At 35.9% G+C, this 18,398-nt stretch overlaps 1 protein-coding gene across 1 annotated transcript in view; it reads left to right on the top strand.

The window, feature by feature from the left end:
* The window catches only part of cacna2d3a (calcium channel, voltage-dependent, alpha 2/delta subunit 3a), a 413,801-nt gene extending 399,590 nt beyond the window's left edge, over positions 1 to 14,211 (top strand). The window contains exons 36-38 of the mRNA XM_049485574.1: positions 5,560 to 5,675; positions 12,231 to 12,310; positions 13,536 to 14,211. Of these exons, the coding sequence (XP_049341531.1) occupies positions 5,560 to 5,675; positions 12,231 to 12,310; positions 13,536 to 13,628 (289 nt within the window). The 3' untranslated portion in view covers positions 13,629 to 14,211. The remainder of the gene's footprint in view (positions 1 to 5,559; positions 5,676 to 12,230; positions 12,311 to 13,535) is intronic.
* Positions 14,212 to 18,398: the final 4,187 nt, after the last annotated feature.

The raw sequence follows: 18,398 nt of genomic DNA, 5'->3' as shown, positions 1-18,398 counted from the left end.
CTGTGTTTATGTGCAAGTGTTTGTGGACACACCTATAAAATCTAAAAAAAAAAGCTATTTTTTAAATACCTTTAAAGGCAGAGTGTGCAACATTTTTCAGTTAATCCATACATTTAATACTGTTTTACATTATTAAATGATTAATTACAAGGCAAATAAAGGTTATTCTGACTGAGAAAAAAATCATGCTAGTGTTGCAAGTTCAGGAGCCTAACTAAAGGGAGAGAGCCAAAAGGTAACATAGACATGGAGGCACTGAAAAACACTGGCATCCATCCACTCCACCCTCAACAAAGTGTGGAGGCATATCTTATGTGGAGCCTAGTTAGGTCTAAAAGTCAGTTTTTAACAGTATATATTTTTAAAAGAAGTGCTATATTAGAGCCACCAAGCAAGGGGTTAAAGAAATAATAGTGAATAATAGTATATGTGACTTATCCAGCAATTTCTGGTTGTAGCTGTTACATTTTAGTTTGTGTCCAGCTCTGACCTGCTTTATGAAAAAATATGTAATTGTTACTGTGTGCGTGTGTGTCAGTGTGTGTTTGTGTGTGTCAGTGTGTGTGTGTCAGTGTGTCTGCCTGCATCTGCTCCATATCTCACCTGTATCTGCTTTGTGTTTCATCTTTGGCTCAAGTCTAGCTCATTCACCATGCATTACCGTTACTGAAGGCATGGACAGTTTTCTGTGTGTGTGTGTGTGTGTGTTTGTCTGTGTGTATATGCGTACATTTGTGTGTGTGTGTGTGTGTGTGTGTTTCATCTAGAGCACAAGGCCAGCCACCGCTGGAGTGGGAAGTGTGTTTATCCCTTCCCGCCAAAACACGCTCCTCTGGCCAGCGCTGCTAGTCTCTGTTTTATTTCGCTTGATTAAGTTGGACTGACTTTTTGTAGGTCTCCATTCAATCAGGCTTTTTTTTCTGTGAGGTTGAGCTGGACTTGGAGCGTTCCTGATCCAGATGAACCAATATCCATCTTAGGCTGGTCTCAGTTTCTGTTTTCCTGGGTTTTGAAGTCGTTCTGGTTGCGTAGAAAACGGCATAAGCCCTTTTAAGGCTTTTTTTTTTTATTTCTTTAATTTGTCGAATGGGTCGAGTTGAATTTGCCCAGGCTTATTTTGGGTTACAGCGAGGTCAGATTATTGTTGGCTGACGGTGGCTTGTGGTCGGTGGTCTGGTCTAGGTTAGGTGACGTGTAAGTGTTGACTGAAATTAATGTGTTCTAGAAATACTACGTTTCTTGGTTTTACTACGTTTCTTAGAATCCGGGCTGCAGTTAAATTTGGTTATTTAATCATCGCTCTATTTTCTTGCCGATAATTGGACAAAGATGAGGGCCACCGGGGGTGCTTGGGTGGGCTGGAAGTCATGTTTGTTAGTTAAAAGATTCTAGGTCACTATGCTCCACATGGCAAAGAGAGCGTGTAAACCCACCGCACAGGTTTGATGGAAATGGACAAATGTGGGTTTTTTAGTTTTGAAATGCTTGTCCAGCATGGACAGGAACATACACACCGTCCTGTGGGTCAACCCTTTATCTTAGATGAAAAGGAACAGTTTTCATACAGTTTCATCCTTACTTCAGACGTCTGTTTGCTGTTTTACAGATTGTTACCTTTGTTCTGCAGTTCTGTTTAAATGCCAGTCATTGATATGATGTTTGTTGCTCGTGTCCAAATTCTGTTCAATAAATACGTAACCAATTTTTTTGATGCCCTGGCCTGATTGAAGAGGTGGGCCAGGGCACGGTTCACTTGGACTCAGGCACGGAACGCATGCAGTGTGAGCGCGATCTGAGCACAAGCACAGAACAAGATTACTTTAGTGATGCAACGTTCTGTCATAAGGAACAAATTGCTGTGTCATTATGTATGTTACCGTGACTTAGATAGATAATGCACATATTCTAAGTAAGTAACATCAGATTACCTTCACATTTATCATGTAGACGCACTCCCGAGAGAGGGTGCTTTTCATGGCGGGGGTGTTGAATTCGGCACAACACCGGCCAGCCCACTGAGCGCTAAGCATGCTCGGGCACGGACTGTTTCAACTGAAAACAGTTGAAACGTGCCAAGTGTGAGTAGTTTCCTTTTTTGGAGCGCCCCGCAAGGTATTTTAGAAATAGAATGAAAGTTGGCCCGCTGTTAAGCAGGTTTTTATAATGTGAGATTCAAAGTTTGAACGCTAGGTGTCAGAAATGGGCCAATGAGTCTAAAAGCGGCAAGAATGAAGTTTTAGCACAGAAAAACGGGCCAAAGAGTCTAAAAGTGGAGAGAGTGCGCATTTCTATCGCAAAAAAAAAAACGGCCAAAGACTCTAAAAGCATAGAGGGTGCGCAGTTTTAGCGCAGAAAAAGGGCAAATGAGTCTAAAAGTTGCCGTAATTAAGGAGTTTAATATTAAGAGGCATCATGAAATGAAACATCAATTTGAAAAATCTTAGTTTACACAACACTGTCAAAGATAGATAAAGATAAAAGGTCAAGTAAAATGGTGTGTAAATGAAAGTAATCAGGAAAATGTATTATTTAAAGTGGTATAATTCATTATTTGTTTTATGTCTTTGGCCCGTGACTTCAAATATATTTCTCCTTCTGGCCCCCAACAAAAAAAAGTTTGGACACCCCTGTCCTAGTGTAAGTCTTGTCTTCACTGCTGAAACTGAGACTCCAATCACATCCAATCACATTAAGATAAAGGCTAAAGGCTAAAGCTGTTGCCATGTGGGTCAGCCAGACTTGACTATTGACAAACTTCCTGTAACAGTTTTTATTCAGTTTTATTTAGTTAGTCGTTTAAAGAAGGTATAGAAAACAGAAATCACTGATCTGTAGCTTCATTTGTAAATTCGATATAGAAAATATTTATACTTTTAATAGTTACAGGGTTCTTTGTGTTTCTGTGTCTTTTTCTAGTTATTATGATGAAAGTGTGAGTGTGCTGAGGTGTGTAAGTGTGTAAATGCTGCAGTAGAGAGTGTAGTAACACTATCTGTTCCAGCACTGCTTTACTACAGACAAATACTTTAAAAAAAAAAAAATTTAATGTCATTTTAATCCTCCTGTAACACCCCTTATCCTTGTGGTCAGTTTGATCCCAGCAACTGAAAACTGCAGAAATGTTTTATAACTAAATATGTTTATAGCTAGTTTATGTATCAGGTGTTTTGTGTTACTTTGATGAACTATCAGTGTATCTTGCATAAAAAACAGAGGGAAGTGTTTGTAAAGATAATACAATTGCATGTCATAGTGACCTTTAATACTATCCAACACAAATTTGTGTAAAATTTATTGCCAGTCTTTATAGTTTTTATTATTTCTTTATACATTAAAAAAGAAATATGATGTCATATTGACCCATCAAAGAACACTGGTATGTACAAAGTGTTTACAGGATATTGAATTTGTGTTATCATTTTAATTTTAATGTTTATTTGGTTATCCATGTTAAATTAGGAAATGTCATTAAATATGACTGAAATTATGTCAATTTTTTTTTAGATGTTAAACACAGACTAGCGTTTAAATTGACCCCAAATATGATAGGAGGGTTAAAATATATTTCCAAAGTGCAGTTTGTTTTAGTTGCTATTTACCCAATGTAAGTTGTTAACCAATGAATTGTCTGCTAAAAATATCAGCCCTCTTTTTTAAACAATATATTATTATTTTTGTTTTTTGTTTACAATATAGTATATACTTTTATACTTTTACAATTTACTTATATTTTTTATTACTTTAATTACTTCTGTTTTTATGTATTTTTCCTTTTGCAGTCTACTGCAAAATTTGTAATTTGTAAATTTTTTTTGTATTAACCTGAATAGTTTAATGGCAAAAACAAAGGGAACACATGGGGATGTTCTAAAACTGGTGGTGCATGTGGATACAATATACAGCTCTGAAAAAAATCTAAGAATATAATCAAGAGGAAAATGGATGATCATAAACCATCAAACCAAGCTCAACTGCTTTAATTGTGGCACCAGGAGTGATGTGAAGTTATCCAAAAACAGTGTGTAAGACTGGTGGAGTAGAACATGCCAAACTGTGATTAAAAACCAGAGTTATTCCATGAAATATTGATTTCTGAACTTTTAAAACTTTATGAATATGAACTTGTTTTCTTTGCATTATTTGAGGTCTGAAAGCTCTGCATCTTTCTTATTATTTCAGCCATTTCTTATTTTTTACAAATAAATGCTCTAAATTACAATATTTTTATTTGGAATTTGGGAGAAATGTTTTCCGTAGTTTATAGAGTAAAACAACAATGTTCATTTTACTCAAAAATATACCTATAAATAGTAAAATCAGAGAAACTGATTTAGAAACTGAAGGGGTCTATTAATATTTTCTAGAGCTGTATATCCAAATATCAGTCCACACACAAACACGCAAACATACACAGTGATATTTTGAGCACACAGGCGACTTGTGAGTGCCTGGTGAGTACCATTACAGTTGACTGATTAAATCAGTACTTCTTGTGCTTTGACTGGATTTTAAACATGTTTCTGTTATTGAGAAATACATAGCCGATGACTTTTAAGGGTCATAAAACCAAATAGAACCTGTAAACTAGAGATAACACCACATTTACACTGTATTTATTCTGAATTTTACACTGTAATAGGATAGACACTTTAGAGAAAGCATTAGTTTAATAGATAATTCATGTCCAGTGCTACATAACTCATGTGTTAAGCATTTCTGCATTTCTAGGCTTTAAATAGACAGTCTGGGTTAGATAACTGGCTCTTCGATCGTATCGAGACACTCTGCCCCAGACATCATGTATCTGGGATAGATTGAGCGCGTCTGCGCCGAAGTCGTAGCCGAGCGGACAAGTCTCCACCAAATGTGCGATAAACCACTCCACGGGCAGGGCCATAAATCACACGCTCTGTGGAGAGAAAAAGAGGGAGAGGGAGATAAAGAAAGAGAGAGGGATCATCCTCTATACCATTCCCTCTCATAAGTCTTGCAGGGATGCATAAATCAAAGACGTGGACTCTCAGCTCAGAATCCATCTCCGCAACCTATAAAAAAAGCTTGTTTGAAAAAAAAAAAAAAAGTTGGAATGTGTGGTTCCAATTTGTTCCCCCCTCTTTTTGAATGTTTTATATTTTGCAACACTTCATTGGCCAGCCTTTGGCTTCACTCTGCGAGGTTTGATAAAAGTGGTGAGTGAGGATGAAACAATGGCAGCACATCTGGTGAAGCAGAGCAAAGGCTGGAGGCCCATTGGTCCACTTGGCACGTACGAACTCATTAATACATATACATATCACACCCTCTCGGCCTGTTTGAAATATGTCCTGTGCGCGAAAGTGTGTGCGAGAGACGCGGCGGAGAGATGAGGTGGCTGGAGATGTGCGTTATCTTTTTGGCATCTGCCTGAAACGTCTCGCAGTCTCACGTCTCGCAGAATTTGAAGTATAATGCATGCTGTATATGCAGCCATCAAACATATGCGCACACACATATACTGTACGCTCATGCTGAAAAAATCATGTTCTTTTGTTTTTCTCTTCTGTCTCTTGTCTCCCCGAGGTCGTTCGTCATTCAACAAATCCCCAGCAGTAACCTCTTCATGGTGGTGGTGGACAACAAGTGTGAATGCAGGGATTTTGGACCAATCACTATGGACCCCATCGAAATCATGTATATCCTTTTAAAAAAGAAACTAGAATTTCTAGATTTTCCCTTTGGGGATCAGTAAAGTATCTATCTATCTGTCTGTCTGTCTGTCTGTCTGTCTGTTTATCTACAAAAGAAACTAAACGAGAGATTAAACTAATGTTGGCTAATTATTCTACAGTATATATGGCGCATTTGAAATCGCACAGCTAAACATGCTTGGAGGAGAACCCTAAGCACTGGTTCTGCTAACAGAAATCTGCATTGGGTGACTGAAGAGAGATGAGGAAAGTGTTGTTATCTGTTGTTAGAGTTGTTCTACCAGGAAGACTCCAGAAACAAGAGTGCAATAATAACAGCTTTATTTCAATTGTATTAGCAATGTATTAGATAGCAATATACGTAAATTAAGTCTTTGGCATAGGCCCCGTCATTGGCCCAGGTATGCAGCATCTGGACCCTGCAGATCCTGCCTTATGTAGGAGGCAGGGGCGGAGCCATCCCCCAGGCAGCATGCGAGACCAAACTGGAGGCGGTGGGGAGGAAGGAGCAGAGAAGGGCGTGTAAGGGGAGGTCTTATAAAGACAGGTGGAAGCTGGCGATTGGTTGAGATAGGAGTGACGAGCACAGGAGTTTCCTGCTAGAACTAGCACTGAGCTTATAGTTATAGTCTCCAGGAAACCCAGATCATCACAGATGGTTTTGACATCACTGGGAATCAAACCTGCATTAACATGCCTAATAATAGAGCCAACACTTAGACAGATGGGCCACCCTGGAATCGCAGAATTCATATTTTGACATTAACAATTTTGATCAATTAAAATCCAAATTGAAACACATTTGTTAAGCATCACACTCTCTTTATCTGCCATTACACTCTTGATCCTCAACAACTTTTCCAGACATATACTTTTGAATATATTTTATATATATTTTATATATATTTTGAATGTCTTTATCGCAAAAAGTACCCTGAAATATTGTGATATTATTATAGGGCCATATAGGCCATCAATATGCAACTTTTTTTACAAGCTGTTTTTAGAACAAAAGGATTTTTTTTTTTGTTAAATTATATCAGTTATAGCATCATTCATTGTACTTTAATATATGTATATGTGTAGTGCACTATAAGTATCATTATGGATACATGTTGGATCATTGACTTTACAATTACAATCTGGTGAAAATGTCAATTATGGGTGTGCCTTGTCATATTCTATAAACTTTCAAATTAATTTTGTTACATTATAGGGTATTCTTTATATATTTATATATTTTATTTAATGTTTTGTCATATTGACAATAATATTGTAATCACAAAAATACCCTGAAATATTGTGATATAATTTTAGGGCCCTATAGGCCATCAGTGTACAATTCTTTTGCTGTTTTTGGGACAAAAGGAAAATTCCCCATTAAATTATATCTACTGTATGTAAGTGCATTATTAGTATCATAGTATCATAAAATGTTGGATCATTGACTTTACAATTACAGTCTGGTGAAATCTCTATTAGGGGTGTGTCATATCGCCAAATAAACTTTTATTTTCAATTTGTTTATATTACCGTAAATGCCATAAAATAATGTGATATAATATATAATCATCACCCACCCATAATACGCATATTAAAATATACATGCTATAAAGCAGGGGTATTTAATTAGAATTAAGTTTGGTCCAGTTAGAGAAAATTTAATCAGGCAAAGGTTCGGACGCCAATGTTAACTTGTGTTATAATTCAGTGTTTTATTCTGTTTACTGAAGAAGCCTATAGTAGTTCTGTCAGTGTTTTATATCATCAACAACTGAAAGACAAAACAAATTACACATACTAGTACATTTCAACAATAAGTATTGTTTTAAATAGACCTGTCACAATAATTACATTATCAACCTATCATAAAATAAATGGAAACACCCTAAATAATTTAACATATCGAGTCTAATAATGTGAATCTGTATGTTCACTTTGTTTCAAAATGCTATTTTTATTCTATTTGATTTTATTTATATTAGATTTAGGCCTGCCTGTCATAATAATATTTACATGAATGATAAATCGTATGTGGAGAAATGTTTGTTGAACTTTGCCAAAATATCAGCTTTTTTTTTTAAACAGCAGTTTTATTTTATTTAATATTATTACTGTATCAGACTTTATTATGTTGTGGGTAAAACTGATGGGCGAAGTTGCCAATGGTTTTTGTCCCCTGGGGGCTGCCTTAGTTTAAAAGTAGGGTTGTTTTGGGATTAAAGAGAGAGCACGCCTGCGAGCGAGGGAGTTTTTTTTTCTTGCTGAGGAGTTCTGATCAGGTGGAGTAAAGTGGAATATTTTGGACTCTTGTTTCGGTTGTTTCTCTTTAATTCCTTCAAGTAACACCGCAAGGTTACATTACTGTTAATATGTTTATAACTGTAGTATTTTAATGGGTTTTTTTCTGGTGCGCACCATCTGTATTCTCATCTTTTCTCGCTTTATTCTCTCACTTCTCACCACCTGCTTCGCCTGTGTGGCTTCGCGCACAGATCTGCACAGATCTGATTGGCTGAGCAGAACGTTGGGTGATCTTAAAGCACACGTGATTGGTCTGTGAGTTTACTGCGCTGTAAAGCACGTAAACCATAAAGACAAAACGTTCCGCCGTTTTAAATGAACACGGTCAGAATTAAATCCTTCGGTTTATCGGTTTGGGTCCGCCTATTAGTGACCCCTGCTATAAAGGGTTCTTTGAGTGATTTTAAAGACTTTAAAGAGCTCTTTTTGCTTTTCTGTGAAAGCAATGATACGTCAGTATTTTGGAGATAAATAAGTGAAAAAAAAGGTAACTGGAAGCTTACAAATAAGGCTTGTTTGTTTCAATCATGAAAGAAGCCAAGCCCAAATTCACAAATTAAATCATTAGATTACATTAACTACAGCTACAACTACACTATATCTTAATGCAGCACAATGCAGTCATCATCACTCGTTAACACGAAAGGCATGGGAAATGGTGGGAATCCCCAGCATATTGAAGTTATCTCGGTCATTATTTCTCCTGTCTGCAGAGCAAGATGAGAATGCAGTTTTCCTAGCGTGAGCTCTGAGCTTTATATGTTCTGCTCGACTAACAGGCCAATGTCTCCTTCTGCAGTTTTTAGGATTTTTCTCTCTGTAGTTTTTGAACGATGCTCAGCGAATAGCTCCGTTATGCTTCTACTAAATGAGTTTTTTTCACAGCCTATATTCCCCCTCGCTCCCACGGGAGTGAAAGCGAATTCGGCTCACCCGCAGATCTGCCGTGCCCGTCCAAAACGGCAGTCCTGGCGCCGCGACTGACTGCACGGTCGACGACAGATCATTACACATGTTATTACTCTACATTATGCACGTTATGATTCTCAGTAAACTCACCAAATTGTATTTCACGTTCCTCATGCCAAAGTGCATCTTCATGGTGCATGAAGTAGTTTCTAGTTTTGTTTTTGGAGCAGAAGAGAATGGGAGAGTTACTCTGTGGTTCACAACATATTACTGCCAACTATGGTTGTCACGATACCCAGGCCTGTTGCAACAAGGCAAGCGAACCAATCAATTGCTTAGGTCCCTGAGCTGGCCTGAGGCCTCAAGAAAACGACTAGTAAAGAATAGAATGCAAGGGGCTAAGCACTGCCACTATGATCAGGTTAACGCGGATTCGAATCCCGGTCATGCAGCTTGCCATCAGCTGCCCGAGCCCTGAGAGAGCACAATTGGCTTTGTTCTCTTTGGGTGATGTTGATTAGCACAAGGCGTCTGTGAGCTGATGTATCAGAGCTGGGTTGCTGCGTTTTTCTCCGAGTGTATCAGAGAAGGCAAGTGCTAGTCTTTACCCTCCTGGTGTTTGGGGCATCACTAGTGATAGAGGAGACTCCTAATGAGTGGTTTGGGTAGTTGGACTTGTAAATTGGGAACAAATTTGGAAAAAATTAGAAATAATGGAACTGAAAAAAAAAAACTAAATGCAATGACAAGCTGTGTGAGAGCCCCTTTAAAGTACAACAACACTGTTATCAGAATCTCCCTCAAGGGGGCGCTCTCACAGCCAGCCAGGTTCGCCATTCCTGCTGCTGTGTGTTGTGACGAATTCAGCACCCTCTCTTGGGTGCGTATTTCTAAGCAAACTTAAAGCGGATTATCTTAGCTTTTATCAAGAAGACGGTGCGTATATGTTCCGGAGATTAGGTGCTTTTCATGGTGGGATTGCAGATTTCAACACTACTGTGGTGCCGAGTTCAGCACCCCCGCCAGGAAAAGCACTCCCTCACGGGAGAGGCTGCAGGTCACATAACTATTTTTCATTCATTTTCAAAAGTGAGCAAATTTTACGATATAAGCAGAGGTTACACTAGCTGTTGCATTTAAATAAAGGAGGTAGAATTACAGTATATTAGAAAATAACGTGATTGAAAGTTGTCTGTTTTGCCATTGAAACCTATGGGGATGGGTGGGGTCACACAGCTGTCTGCAACCGAACAGCAGGGGGCGCCCGACCTGTGGTGGCTTCACTTTTAAGAGACGATGCTCTGTCCAGCTATACACAGTCTATGGTTGTGACAAATTCTTATACTGTAGATTTAACTGTGTGAGTAATTTTGCTCTTATAATCCAAGTCAGAAGATCTGAAGATCTGAAGATCTGTTCTTCTGGACATGGTGTTTATCAGTTAATTCACCAGCAGCAGGTTCAGTTCTGCATCCGAACTGCATCAGTAATGAAACCGTATTGCGGGGCCTTTGAATCCCCAGCCTGTCGACTGTCAGCGGGGAGGGGCAGGTTCTGATTATGAGCTCTTATTGTTCCAGCATGAGCTGCTCCGAGGTCTGTTTTTCTCTGTCTTGTTTTGTTTGGTTTACCTCTTATACATGATCAGCAAAACAACAAAAAAAAAAGAAATGTACAACTAAATAGGATCCAGAGCACAGCTACAGCGTGGTGTTCTTTCATGTATTAATTTGATGCACATAACTGTCCCATAAATTTACGGGGTGCCAATCCTATTGCGCTTGTTAAAATGTTGATAGGTATTTCATATGTATCTATAAAAAAGAGAATATGAAGAGAGAGAGAGCTAAGGGAGAAAAATGGTATGATTTTAATGTGCAGCTTCGTTTCTTTGAGGGGAGCTATTTGGTCTTTTTTTTGTAAGCGTGGAGATGAAAAGCATGCGAGATGTTTGTGCTGAAATTCATGGATTTCCATCATTAAAGACGCTGAGAGCTGAGGTTCTTTTGAATATGATGCTCTCTCCCTCTCTCCCTTTCTTTCTCTTTCTTTTTTCACTCTCTCTCTCTCTCTCGTGGAGAGGGAGAGGAGTGGAGCTCCACAGATGGTGTGTTTCACAATGGCCCGGAATGGACCCGTGATCAACACCAGACGTTCTCCTGACAAAAGAGCTGAAATGGGTGGCTCGGTTTGGGTCCGGTCTGTTTCTGATGCTCAAAGCCTGACAGCAGCGCTCTCTAAAGCTGCTCTTCGTCAGCTCCGCAGACGCATGCCTGAGTGTGTCATTGGACGAGCCGGGCGAACGATAAATATGCATGTGCAGTTCTAGCTGATTTAGGATCTGAGTAGCATTAAATTACTTAGTGTTGTCTAACTTAGCAAACAAGCTGTCATATTACAATGCAGGGTTTGCTCACATCCCAGCAGAGCAGCAACTGCTTTCCTTCAGTTATGCCTGCTGGTGGACTGGGTTTATATATATATATATATATATATATATATATATATATATATATATATATATATATATCTGTCTGTGTGTGTGTATGTCTCTGCTACATCTGTGTGTATTTTATTGATTTATTGTTGTTTTATTTGGATCCTCATTAGCTGCAATCGCAATAGCAGATTTATTTTATTTTTTCCTGAAGTCAAACAGAATATAGCACACATAACAAATATAAATCACATCAGATGTTAACTATCTACAGATCTATAGACGAAAAACAAAAAATCTATATAAATAAATAAAAAGTAAAAGGTATGACGGCTATTTCCATCCCTTATTTCTGCATGCAGAATGTAGGATTTATCTGCTCTTCGTATCTTTTACGTAATGCTTGCTATAAAAAACTTGTTTTATATAAGTTTTAACTATTGGAGCAGTCAATGAATTCCAGCCTTTACTAATTCTGTAAATTACTGTTTTATACATGTAAATGCTTTTTGCTCTTTTGGATAGTTTTAAAGTGTATCAAGTGTTATCATTTGTGTTGAGTGTCTTGTCGTATTAGTTTCTTTCTCTCTGTTGTAATTATTATTATTATTATTATTATTATTATTATTTGTTGTAATTGATCTTAAAGCCCCACTGAATATTTTGAATCATCTAATATTCTCATTCTGCATTTTATTTATGTTTGTTCTGTTTGGGCACCGTAAAGCTATTCTCAAGAATGATAATAAATAATGAACTTTGTTCATTTTTATTTATTTATTTTATTCATTTATTTTTGCTGCATGGTAATCTAAGCTAAATAGTGACTATTTTTAAGATTTTCTGTGTAAAAAAGTTTTGTGTGTGTGTTTCCCTTAACCTCCCTGCACATAATGAATCTCTGAAATGCGAGCGCTTGAAGCTGCAGAAAGACAGGAGGCGTCCAGAAACATGCCATCCCTTCCATCCTGAGGTAAAAACCTTCCTCCAAAAACCTCCAACCAGCACCAGAGAAATGATCCACTGATCCTCAGACTGCTGCTCAGGACCGAATACATATCTGCTGTAGCCTGACCTTCAAAACTAAAAAATAAGGTCAATTCAGGAGGAATGAGGACTAGTTTAAAAACTGTAGCATTCCTTTATAATAAAATACAATATCAGTAAGTAGGAAATACCTATAATACATTTAATGAAATGCAATAATAAGTATTATAATAATAATAAGTCATTATAAAAAGTGTTACACAAGCAGCCACATTTCTGCAACATACGAAAATATATTCTTTGTTTCCAGCACCAGCCTTTTATAAACAATTCAGCTGAAAGCAATATGGAATGCAAAAGTGAAAACTTGCTTCTTCAGTTGGGTTAATAACAGACTGAGCTACTATTTGTATATTCAAATAAGTTATTAAAACATATGATAAAATGTTGCAGTCATTAATTTAGTACTTTAATACTTTAATTTAGTCATTCTGTGATGTTTAACCCAGATAAGCCTTTCAACATATAATAACAGTAATAATAATAATAGTAATAATAATAATAATAATAATAAAAACGTATTTATGTAGCGCCTTTCCTGAAAACTCAAAACGTTTAACAACACAGCCATAGACAGAAAGTACAGTGCATAGAAAAAGCATGCATACGAGCACTTACACAAATAAAAAAACATATGCAAGTAGAAAAAAAATCCAGATTTTTTTTGTTTGTTTTATGATTAGGATTCTAGTTTAGCTAATTTGTATTATATTCCACAAAAGATGTAAGATAAGTTTTTAGTAAAGTAAAAAAAAGTAAGTGAAAGAATATAAGTATGCAATGTGCAAAATGTGCCACAGTTGATTAATTTTGTCTGAATTAAAACAAATATGTAAAAAATATGTAAAAACATTATTTTCTGTATTGAACATGCTGAACAAAATATTATTTTTTAATAAAAAATGAAATGTACCATTTTCTATGTTATTTTTCTATATGCTAAATTAAACTGAATTACTATATGTATTAACCCTGTATTTAATATATAATGATTCAGATGAACTGGATCAGTTTTAAATATAATATTATATAATATAATATGATGCATTTTGGATTATTTTAGCACTATAATTTATTAAATGTATGTTTAAAGCCTTTCCACATCCAGAAAAGTTTTTTTTTAATCCGTTTATGTTTTCTGTTCCCCACAGGAAAACTCTATGGAGTGTGGACGCGCGTCGTGTCTGACGCCGTCCGTTACTGCGACGTTCTTCGCTCTGTTAGTTGCACTTTTCCCCAGGTGACGAGAACTGGCTCCGCCTCCAAACCACCGGCTCAGCTCGGCCTCGCTCGACTTGGCTCGGCATGCAAAAGCGATGAAAAAATCAACAACCCCTGACACTGAGCAAAGTAAGTTAACATAAGCGATTAATAAAAATCACCGGGAAACTGGCACAGCCCCGCGGAGACGTGGGAATCACTTCTTCTTTTCCCTTTTTTTCCTTTTTTATCTTCTTTTTTTTGTAGACATTTTACATGGACATTCATGAAAAAAGAACATTTAAATGAATAATGAATATGATAATTATGACTGGAGTATTACTGCTGTGTTTGTTCATTGTGAGTTCCAGAAAGATGAATCAATAAACAAATAAAATAAAATCAATAAGTGAAATATTTAAGAATTATAGATATATAGCTTCATATTATACATAAATACATTTAAGAAAAGATAAGGTTTAATTTATCATTTGCAAGTGGTAACCATACAACTGTGATAATGGACTTTTAAGTCTACAAATGTGAGTGGTTGTTGTGTATGAGCTTTGCCTTATTAATGAGAGATATTAGTCCTGTTTGTGTACTTTTTTGAAATAAAATGATCCTTTAAAAAAAAAAAGCTCCGTGTGAAGTGTAGCGCTCAGTGTGTGAATGCGTGAGGTCCGTTTCTGTGTGCGCATGCTGTGACTGTGTGCCATACTCGATCAAATTCTGGAGCTTTCTCTCAAAGTGCACAAGAAGTGGCTCCACGCACATCTGCAGCGCATTAGGACGGCGCGAGACAGACAGACGTGACCTATGTAGAGAGAGCAATTTTCTTACTCTGTGTGTGAAAAGCAGAAGTGAAGAGCTGTATTTTACAGACTTTAAGCTGTGCTATCTGTGAAAGCCCAAATCCTCCTGTTGTTTTTTGACAAAAAAGTGCAGATGGGTCCAAAAAATGATTATGACAAGTCCAAAAACAATTATATTAGACTTAATATATCTATATATATTTGGCATATTCCGCAGAATCTCTGCCATTTCTCTCCCCAGAAAATTACATGTATAAATGTGCACCCAAAATAACTTTAAAATGGGTTTTATTATTAAACGTAGTGTCTTGTACATTGACCTTAATGCAAAAGTAAAATATGTAATTATAACATTAATAAAAACTACTTAGAACGCTGAAAAAATTATAATTAAAAAATGAAAAGAAAAAAATAATATTTTTTTGCATTGTTGTTGTTACTCCAAATCTCATTTTTTCATAATAAATCCATAATATATCAATTAAAATACACAATTTATTTCTGTCCCTGGGTTTCACTCAATCCTGTTACAGTAACACATTACACCATCTAAAAAAATCTAAAACATTCTACAACCAGTCACATCAACAACAGGAAGTGACATCAGTTGGTCCTTCTAAAGATCCTTTATTAGTTTTTCTGTATATTTGATCCTATTATAACTCTATGACAAAGGAGCTCAATCTTAACACTCTGCCCTGTTTCCTAAATTAATTCTTAGATCTTATTTGGTTTTTTTTTTTATACAAATTTTGAGATAATCACTAGAATATGCTCAGTGTCCTCATGCTATTAGCATAGCCGCCATTTAGCTATTTTGTCATGTTTTTGCTTAATATATATTTAAAAAAAACGAATTCCTGTTACTTTTCAGTCCTGTTATTTAAAACATAAAAAAGTAACAGAACTGAGTGGCAGTAACAGGAGTGAGTTCCAGTAACAGGAGTGAGTTTGAGAAACAGCAATACTGTGTATTGTCCCCTGGTTTATTGTTTTTATTAATGTGAATATTAGTTAATATAAACTTAACACTTTTTTTTCTCATTTTGTTTGGTTCATCATTTATGCATTTGCTTAATAAATTGCATGATGATAAATTTGATCAATTTCAGGTTTGGGTCTTCTTAATAAGATAAAACTCAAAAATGTTTTTGTAATAAATATATTATAATAATAATAATTGATTATATTTTATCTATACTAATTTAAAGCTTATAATAATGTTTTAAAGCCTCTGTTTTCTAAATCTAAATATAACTGTGCTCTGTACTCTCAATAATATTTCATTAACCTAATACCTAATACATAAAAACACATATTCTGACTAATGAGTATATGTTTGGTTTTATTCGTTTTAATTGTATATTGTATTTATTGCTTTTTAATTAAGTTTATAAAAATACAGTTATTTTTTGGGGGGCTGATATTTTATGATAATCAGCTTTAGGCTTCCAATTTTTTTTTTTTTGTATAAATATAAAACTAGTTTAATTACTGTCTAAATTTGACAAATTAGATTTGACATTGGAAAACGGAGGGAGGCCAAAAATAACACAAATAAATAACTTCATGCAGTGTCAGTTGTTTAGCTACATTGTTTTATTTAAGCTGTTTATTTGAGTTGTATAAAAGCAGTCAAATTGCTACCGCATACCATATTATTATACAGCGCAGGCACTTTTTTAAAACTGCTACGCCGTCTTTGACTGATTTGTGCTGAAGATAGTTTTAAACGCTGTTCTAGAGGGTGGTTTTAGATGCTGGTGTATTTGCTGTCCTGAAGCTTTGCTACTAAAGCTCTTAATGCTTCCTCTTTTATCAGTGCTTTGATGTTTCCCCATTTTCCATCAGCGTGGTGTTACAGCGTGCCATTTTTCTCCCAGCTGATTGAAAGGCTCATTTGTGGTCATCGCTGCGCTCGGCTCCTGAAGATGACAGATGAGGATCTGCCATGCCTGATCTTTCCTCTCGCTCTTTTGTAATGGACCACATCATGTTCCCATCTAGCTCCTCTCTCCCATCCAGCTCCATCCCGCCTCTCGCCCCAGCTGTCGTTGTGGTGTCTCCATGGTGACAGAGTCGGCCGAGTTGAGGGGGGAAGCGTTTTGTCCAGTGGTCCACCACAAAATGGCTTTTCTCTGTTGTCTCGGGTCCCACCGAGAGACGAGGCCAGAGAGAAAACATCCTGCGAGAGGAACATCGTTTGCTGCTTGACACGCCAATGATCTTGTATTGTGGTTTCAACAAAGGGGTTTGGGGATGGGGGAACGAATAAGGAGGGGGAGGGGGGGTAGGAAAGTTTACTGTCTGTTTTTTTATTAATGTGCTTCTCTTTTATTCGGCTCATTCTCCATTTGGAGTGGGAATTCAAGTGGATATATTTTTTAAAAAGCTTTTTAATTTGTCCCAGAAACAAACAACCTTAAAATGTCCATTAACAACTCCACTTACCAAATATGCAAATTGGAGAGCTTAATTCCAAATAGATTTTAATATATTATATTAAATGCAAAGTTTTGGTCAATCTGTCACTGGTGTTATCCTATCTTGAAGAATTATTTATTCATCTATTTATTTATTTTTAATTGAAATTACAATGTAGCTAAATGTGATAAATAATTATGTTACCAACACAAGCACTAAAAAACAAACAAAAATGAAGTGGTCTTTCTTTATACTTAAAGGCATCTTCCTATACTATTAAAAAAAAAACTGTTTTATTTTAAATAATATGTAATTTATGTCCAGTAAACATGAACATTTAACTACTGAGAATAATAAAGAATGAATGATTCTAAAATTTCATGCAGGATACTTTTAATAAAAAAAAAAAATAATAATAATAATAATGAAAAAGGACAAACACCACATGGTAACACATCTGTAACACCAGGGACTGTGACACCAGTGACATTTTGGTTAAAATGGAAGATTTAGTGAAAAGCCTGCCTCATTGGTTGTCAAGAGATCATGTGTAACTACTTAAAATCAATGAAATAAAAGACATATGAAAATATATTTTATTACAAAAAAATAAAATTAACAGTTTAAGCACATGAGAGATGATTATTCTTTGTTTAACAGAGCTATTCTCAGTTTAACAGAGCTAACAATAGCTATGATAAATATAAGATAAGAGTCCTGATAACACCAGCGACCAAAATATATATTTTAAATAAAATACATATATTTTTTAAATGTAGTATGATGTTAATCATACAAATAGTAAATCTGGATCTGTTTTATGAAATATCAAAAGTTAAACCTTTCAAAATGTTTTTTTACACTAAAAATGTTTGCTCAAGTGTTGAAAATTGTTTATGTGATGAGTGTATGGTAAAGTGTATGTAAAGTGTATGGTGTAAAGTGAAAATATTTGTATATAAAAAAGGTTTATTATCGAAAGTAGGTATATATTTGCAACATTAAATAGATACATTGTGAAAATTATGCTAATAGTAAGTAATTATCACAACACTTTGTAAATAGTAAGTTACTGAGACTTATTATGATAAGTAATTATTAGGGAATTATGCCAATTGTAAGTGCCAAAGGTAGGTAATTATTGCTAAATGAAATCAATAGTAAGTAAATATTACCAAAAATATGGAATTATTACAAAATTGTGCTAATATTAAGCAATTATTGACAAAAGTAAATATTAATGACAATATCATGTGGTTATAGCCTGTTGTGTCTTCTTGTCTTTTGTGGACTCCTCTTTGGGTGTTCTTGGAAGGTCGTCTTTCTTGAAATAATACTCAGTGCACACTGCCTTCTCAATCGGAACAAAATATTTTATTTCAATCAGAAGCAAAGTGTGGGAGAGAGCTTGTCAATTCTCTGTGTCCCAGGTCTCTCTCTCTCTCAGTCTTGTGGTCTAAACAGTTTATATAGTCTTTCACAGTCACTCCTGTAGTGCTCTGCCTACCTAAAGAATTCCAACCACCCTATTTACAGCATCACCATACATGTAGAAATGACCTTTTGTGAAGCAAC

Source organism: Astyanax mexicanus, chromosome 12 (assembly GCF_023375975.1).
Source record: "Astyanax mexicanus isolate ESR-SI-001 chromosome 12, AstMex3_surface, whole genome shotgun sequence".
In the NCBI taxonomy this organism is placed as follows: Eukaryota; Metazoa; Chordata; class Actinopteri; order Characiformes; family Acestrorhamphidae; genus Astyanax; species Astyanax mexicanus.
This window is presented reverse-complemented; position numbering and strand designations above follow the sequence as displayed.